This window comes from Netta rufina (genome assembly GCF_964035555.1).
Source record: "Netta rufina genome assembly, chromosome: 1".
NCBI lineage: Eukaryota > Metazoa > Chordata > Aves > Anseriformes > Anatidae > Netta > Netta rufina.
In genome coordinates, this window is record NC_140123.1 from 21,558,823 (window position 1) to 21,566,782 (window position 7,960).

At 38.8% G+C, this 7,960-nt stretch overlaps 1 protein-coding gene across 1 annotated transcript in view; it reads left to right on the top strand.

Moving 5' to 3' along the window:
- Positions 1-7,637, top strand: part of WASF3 (WASP family member 3) — a 62,944-nt gene extending 55,307 nt beyond the window's left edge. Inside the window, exons 7-10 of the mRNA XM_084282727.1 lie at positions 2,779-2,945; positions 3,794-4,057; positions 5,706-6,076; positions 6,803-7,637. Of these exons, the coding sequence (XP_084138853.1) occupies positions 2,779-2,945; positions 3,794-4,057; positions 5,706-6,076; positions 6,803-6,960 (960 nt within the window). The 3' untranslated portion in view covers positions 6,961-7,637. The remainder of the gene's footprint in view (positions 1-2,778; positions 2,946-3,793; positions 4,058-5,705; positions 6,077-6,802) is intronic.
- Positions 7,638-7,960: the final 323 nt, after the last annotated feature.

The window sequence follows — 7,960 nt, forward strand, 5'->3', positions numbered from 1 at the left end:
CGCTGTTAGGGGAGCTGCTAGATGACCACTGACATTGACTGGGCCTGAAATGATATAGAAGAAGTTCGAAAACTAAACTGACTGCTTTGTCATGAAGCTATCAAGCTGTAGTATACCACTGGCCTGAATCTTACTGACACGTTGCAGAGAGGATGGCTGCAATTCGTTTTTATTTATGTTAATCAGAAACAAGGATGAGGAAAAACTAGGAGAAATTTTGGTAGTTTACCAGATGCATGAAGCGAAGGCATGTTAAAATAAAATGAAATCATTTCCTGTAGAATCTTAGCATGTGACAGAAGAACGTGTTTCTACTTTTTCTTTACTTATGCAGGGCCTCAGGTGTTTGTGACCCTAACAAATAACCAAAATATCCCTGAGCATACTTAACGTGAGTTACGTGCAGAAGGAAATTGTAGGTGCTTCAGGACAGTCTAAATAAACAGTTGTCATATGATGTCAGAAGAAGTTAAACCTCTGGCTTTTAAAACAAGTCACATTCCTGTCTATACTGGGAAAAACAGTAGGTCAGCATCACACTGGCATGTGCATCCTACAGAAGAAGGGCAAAGCAGAGCAGTCTTACTAGTAACGAGGTTCATAGTTTAAGGAGATAATCTCGTTTTCAGTCATTTTATGAAGACTTGGCTTCATCTGTAAATCTGGTCTTATTTTCATGCGCTCTAACTGCATTTTAACCTGCTTTTTTCCTTTCCTTTTTTTTCTCTCTTTGCATGCTTTATTTCTTTTGTTTGAACATCAGGAGCAAAAGCGTATAGATGGCACCACCCGTGAGGTGAAAAAGGTTAGAAAAGCCAGAAACAGACGCCAGGAGTGGAATATGATGGCGTATGACAAAGAGCTTAGACCTGACAACAGGTTGTCTCAAAGTGTGTACCATGGAGCATCTTCCGAGGGATCCCTGTCCCCAGATACTAGGTCTGTTTACAACAAAGCTGCTTGTTATGCCACAGTTGTATGTTCAGAAGCACTGAGTAGATTTAGGTGTTTTTACAGGCTGGGAGTAGTTAGAAGAGACAAAATGTACATTCTGCTTCTTAGAGCTCTTCTCAAAAATTATTTTAAAGCATAACTAACATAAACTCTGTAACTAATGATTTTTTTTCTTCCTCAGCATCAGATGAGCATTTTGTTGTCATAATTTGCTGTGCACTGGAATGAAATAAGTGTTTGCTTTACGTTTTATATTCGATCTTGACTAGCTGTAGTTGCAAAAGCATTTAAATTGGCTTCAACCAGATAACGTCAATGCCTCTTTCTTCATAACTACTTGTCACAGGTTACGCTGCTGATAGCTTAATGAATATTTTTCTGTGATCAGTCCAATCAGGCACACTCTTACCTTTAATAATAAGCTTTAACAGGGGAATAGGCTGCTCAGCTTTATCTATGTTCTGTGTGTCTATAAGACAAGCTGCAAAATCGGATGCAACATTGCTGCTTGCGATATTTCTCTGAAGAAAAATCTCTGCTTAGAGAGGAGCAGCAGAATTCATCTGCATTGTGCAGGTTTCCCTTTGAGCTCGGTGGGAGTTACCTTCTCCTGGCGTGTACAGAAGTCTGAGTTTGTTCACTGAGCTGCTCTCACTAAAGGATTCTCTCATTTTATTTCTCTGTTTGTCAAGGTTAATTGCTAGCAGCAGTGTTAGGAATGAACCGAACCTAGTGGAAAACTTGGGCAATTTATGTTTAAATTGTTGAATGCTAGGATGAGGAAACAACTGCAACTGCAAAACTATGCACTAATACCTTAAATCTGCTGTCCAGCTGAGCTAAAGAATATAAAAACCCAAACAAAAACAAACCTTCTCAGATCTCTGTAAACCTCATGTTTCCATCTTTGTGAAGACAAATAATATTCCAACCAAAACAAAAATTGAAAAGACAATTTCTTTTGCTGTTTCAATGTGTTTAGATTCCACTCTCTCTAAAATCATGTAACCATCTTTTTTTTTTTTTTGAAGTTTCTAATGCAAAATGTTGTCTCCTGGTTGTTGGTCTGTGGTATTTCATTAAGAATGTGCTTTCCATAGGTTGATCTGATAAGATGACATTGATGTTCCCCCGTGAAATGCAAGATGGGGATTTTTATTATCTCTGAGCTCTGCCTTTCACTCGTTTCAAGTCCCTTTTTGGGCTTAACACTTTGCTTCCAGGGTTCCCAAGTTTAAATAGGTGCATTGGAGTTATTTGTTTTTCTAATCTCCCAGCAATGTCAAAGTGTATTTGACTATTTGCAGATACCCCTAATAGTTGCTATCTGTAGGATTTTAACAGCAACAGTTCTAAAGATCATGTTGGGTATAAATTTCATGGTATGGTTGGATATTGGTGCATATTATAAAACTTCAAGGGCTTATAAAGTGAAGAACTTTAAGTTTCAGTGAATCAAGTATCAGTGGTTAAATCCTGAAATCTATTTCATGGGCATGAAAGGTTTTGTGACTAGTACCAACGTGGAGAGAAGGTTTCCTGTTGTATCTTGGGGTAGTCTCAGTTGTGGGAACTAAGCTCTGGAAGGCATGATGCATACAGAAATACTGATTTCAGAGAGGTTTTCATGCTGACAGCTATGCGTGAGCAGTGTGTAATGCTTCTTCAGAACCTTATTTGTATTTACCTGTGTTGTTTTTTAATGTTAAAAAGGGCTTATTTCTCCTAGTTTGCTGACTGTAAAACTTGCATGTTAAAGGTTGATGTCCAAGTGTCCAGACTGTGGCAATTTACAATGTATTTGTTATACTTATTGTACTTTAGAGAGAGAAACACAAGCTGAATCCAAACAGAAACCAGCAAATTAATGTGAGAAAAGTAAGAACAAGAAAAGAAGAGTGGGAGAGAAGGAAAATGGGCATTGAGTTCATGAGTGACGCAAAGAAAATGGAGCAGGCAGGAAGCATGAAAGAGGACAAAATGCCCAAAGGGTTTGTCATTTTGTTTTACTCAAAGCCCTGGCTTTTTGTTGCTTACCTTGCTTCCAGTCTTACAGATAAGTGCATCAGTTTACTGTGTTCACTAAAAGCCAGGCTGCACGATTGCTTGATACTAATACAATACAGCTCTGTGCAGTAATGGGACGAAGAGATCCTTTTGCTCCCTCTCTTGGGCTTATTTGACAGAGCATCCTAGACTTTGTATCTTTATGAACTCTCTGCTCAACTAATATTTACGTTTCCCAGTTTCTCTAAGCCTTTGCAACAAAATCATTTGTGCAAACCAAAAGCATTTTCTAACTTTTGAAATCAGTTGTCTCTGCTTTGGTAAAGTATATTCTTCTGCATAATTGTGAGTGCTTGCAATATTGCTTTCCTTTTTCTGCTGCTGCTGTTAATGTGAGGCCAACCTGATAAGCATTATTACTTCAAACAATGGACTGTCAAAGTCATCGACCAAAACAACATGCTTCATCGTGGCTACTAAACAATTGTAAAACCTGGATAACTTCTTTTCTTGCGTTTTTAAAGTCTTCCCCTATAGGGGAGCATTGTGCATGCGGTTAGTGTGCTGAAATATTTAGAGATTTAGTCCTTTTATGCTGACTTGTCAGACTAAATTTATTTTCAAGTCCTGTTAAGCTGAACCGTGATTTTTCATTGCATTTGTTCTTGTGCTTTCCAACGGACTTAGATGGGAATGGTGCTTGACAATCAAGGAGTCCTGCTGCAAGAAAAAATAATTCTGATTATATTTTTAGGTTTTCTTGTGAGCTGTTCAGATAATGCCATTACACTTGCATAATCTGTTCTTCTACATCCATTTACTTTAATTTTAGGTCCCATGCATCTGATGTTACAGATTATTCTTATCCTGCCACTCCGAATCATTCCCTCCATCAGCAGATAGCAATGCCTTCATATGGAACGGGAGATGGTCCACAGTACATGGGAGTATCCCAAAGCCATGAGCATGAATACAGACCACCTTCTACCACAGCCCGACATGCTACTTTAAACAGACCTCAGCAACCACCTCCACCTCCACCCCAGCCTTCAGATGGCCAGCATAGCTCAGTACCTGTGGTACCAGCAGAATATGGGTAAAACTCCTGATTTACTCCAGTGAATTCTTGACAAAGCTAGAGGGATGCGTGTTTTTCATAACCATCAACACCAAATGGCATGCACAAAAAAAAAAAAAAAGTACTTCAATATCGAGTACCTTTCATTGAGGAGAACAGAACCAGTTTGATAAAATTTTTATGTATGAGTTGAAATTGAGTGAGGAAAGGGTGAAAGCAGAAATAATTAGCTGTATATTGAATGTGGTGAAATCAATATATTTGTAACACGTTAGAGGTCCCTAGTATAATTTAAAAAGGGCATAATTTTCCTTTATAGTAAAAAGTAGTTACAACATAATTAGGATATTTTAAACTCCAGGAAAAGTATAGGGAAAGGTACTGCTGAATGTGATTAATGTGACCATTTTTATGCTGCATCACTGAAATGATTTTTAAGGGAGCTTATGCTAGAACTGGCAGGGATCCCTTCAGACACAGAATCAAGTTCCCTACTGCCACAGACGTCTTTGTAATTCTGTTTATGCATTTATCAAACTCCTTCGTAAATATTTTGCCTGAAAACATTTTGAAGAAAGGCTTGCTCCAGGGTACTGGTTCTCTGATGGCAAGAAACCATTTATTTTCTAACAAGTCTGTACCTATTTTTTCTTTTGTCCTTTTGCTCGAGTAACTTACAGTTTCAGGTCACAACCCCAGTAAAGTTGTATTTGTTCTCGTCCGTGTCAGTTTGAGCTAAGCCAGCCAAGCTTTTTCAACCTCACTTGATGCATCCCGGAATAGCATTTGCCTGATTAATGACAATATCATGCTGTAGATGACTCAGTTATGCTATGAGTGACTGCTCCAACCTGCATTTTCTCTCTGTTATTTCCAGTTTTAACAAAAATACTTGTGGTTAGTCCCCAGGTACATGACCACTGGTGGTGTGTCACTGCTGTCACACATTGACATCTGTTGCTGAATGTCATTGACTTTACTTCATCTCCCGTATCTAGTTCTTTACCTACTTTATAACACTTATACTAATTCCCCATTTTTTCTGTTTAACTCTGTTAATGACATTTTAACAAATAACTTAGCTCTTCCCTGTTCTCTTCCCTGCTTCTTTAAATTATCAATTAAATTTGCCAATTTAATTGAATGATACTTACATTGATAAACTTGACTAAAGAAGCACATGAGATGCATGATAGACTCTTGGGTAAATGTTGCCATTCCTACTTTCCTTTTTCCTCCATGCCCATCTTGTATTCTCTCTTAATATTTATTCCAAGGTTGTGTTTTATGGAAGTGGTATGCACAGTATGCAGTTTTCTTGGTCCCTTGTTAATCATAGGCACTGTACGTAATATTTTTGTAGAGTAGACGTTGAGTAACAAACATAGCTGTATAGATAGCTAGGCAGCAGTAATAAGATAATTCTAATTTTTTTGTGGACTTCTGAAAGGAGGTTGCCCTTTACTACTACTTCTGCTTTAAATTTTGATACTATCAAGATTTGATAATTTACGTGCCTGTGGTCATTTACATATTTAACGCACCAGTTGAAATTCCTCTCAAATTTTTGGTTTGAGGTAAGGCTGGGTGAGAGCAGTTTAAGGGGTGATGATTCTGTAAATCCTAATTTCTGATGCATTCAAGATTTTTATTTTGTTTTACATAGGATGGTTCCAGCTCAGATCGTGGATTATTACAATCCTACGGGGCCTCCCCCTCCTCCTCCCCCCCCAATGATCCCTTCAGCACAAACCGCGTTTGTGAGTCCCCTTCAGCTCCCTGGGCCACCTTCCCATTCCGGACTGGTGACGGGCTCTACATACGCAGCTACTCATCCTCCTCCTCCTAGTGGGCTTGTTGTCACTGCTCCTCCTCCTCCTGGCCCACCTCCCCCCCCTCCAGGCCCTCCTGCTGCAGCTTCATCCCTCTCTTCCTCCCCCATGCATGCTCCTCCCGCTGCTGAGTCGAAGCGCCATGACGCTGCACAGCCACCAATAAGTGATGCACGAAGTGATCTTCTTGCTGCCATCCGGATGGGTGAGTCTTAGCTATTTCTTTTTTTTCTTTTTTTTTTTTTTCAAATTTTTTCACTATTTTCCAGTGATCTGAATTCAAGGTTTCTGTTCTTAGTTAGGCTGAATTTCGTCGAGAGAGTGAGTTGACCACAACAGGTACCCCACACGCATTCTGACATTTGTCAACTTTGATCCGTTTCTAAAACCTGATTTTCCAAGATCTTCAGCTTTGTTAAAAACCTTCTGATATTTGTGTGGATGTAATAAAACAAAAATGGTATTTATGTTTATCAGGTAGAACTTCTGTTAGAAGCACGTGAATCTGTTCAGAACTGAGTTATCCAACACCAGGTTTCAGCCTCATGATTTTTAATCCATGACTAAAGGCTGTTCCCCAGTTGGGTTATACTACAGAGCTGTACTTCTTAATGGTATTTCCAAACACTTGTGAAAAGTGTCCTCTTCAGATCAAAAGGATATGTATTGGATATAAAGGACATTCAGTCTTGAATATTTAATTTTAACATACTGTTCGCAATTTTTGAAGTCTAGAAGCACTTAGGCTCTGAGAATGGATCCCAGTCTGCCTTGTTTTTGGTCTTTTGTCTCTTCTTTGCTTGGGAAAACCCTCTAATTCAACGGTTCTTTTGTTTTTCTTCCTGAACATACTGCTAGAATACAAAACTCATCAATAATGATGTGAAATGAAAAGTCTGAAAGCTTAAATTTGTCATATTTGTCTCCACAGGAATTCAGCTGAAAAAGGTGCAAGAACAACGTGAGCAAGAAGCAAAGCGAGAGCCCGTGGGCAATGATGTGGCAACCATCCTCTCAAGACGCATTGCCGTGGAATACAGCGATTCTGACGACGATTCAGAATTTGATGAGAACGATTGGTCAGATTGAACCTGCTCTAAGCACACTGGCAAGTTCGTGAAATACTTGGCTTCAGTGGTTGCTTTCTTAGCACGACGTAAAGCAGGATGTTGACATGTATTAAGGCTAGTGATTGAAGTGCTAAAATTGAGTTGGTATTATTCAGAATGCTGTAGCTTAGCAACTCTGGTAATAATGTGATTATGCTTATGCAGATCAGAAACTTGTCTTACTTTCAGTATTTACCGCATAATACTTAAGTGCCACTAAATGTAGCAAATCATGTGCTGCGTGCAAAATACGCTGCAGTTGTTGCACTGTTACAGAACCAGCATTTTATTTTACTTTCCTGATCTTAAGGGATAAAATATATTTTTTTGACTTTGCATCTTACTCTTTTAATTATGTAAACAACTTGGGTACTTGTGAATTGGTCTGCTTGTTAGTCTTTGAGGCCAGTTAACCGTATGACTGGCTGAAGTGCTGAGTTCCATAAACACACAACTTTTAGCTCTTTATTAGATGCTAATTATGCCCATGTTAAAATGCAGCAGACAGTAACTAAATACCTACTTAGTCTATTTTTAAGCACATCTGGGCTTAGTATTTTGCATACGGATTTAATTTTATATAACTCAACCTTTTTTAATATTAAAAATGTAGCAGATGATGAAACGTGTGCTTTGAAAAATGACTCCACGTGATCCAAAATTAACACATTATGAGCAAACTGGACAAATTTGTAACAGTAATAGCCCTAGGTTGCTGCCTGCTTGTTGGGTAGAATGCTGGGAAGCCTCGGGTGGGTAGTGAATGTGTGTCGGTATTAAAAAAGAGGGTTAAAACACCTGGACAGCTTTTCAGTTCTATGATACAGATCAACTGGACACAAAAATTTCAGGATAGACCTGAGTGAAGCCACATGGTTGTTGCAGTGTAGAAATGTTGTGCTGCTATTGCTGAAGAATGGAGCTCTGCCAGTCTACATCTAGCAATCAGATACATTTCACAAGTATTAAACTCGGTCCTT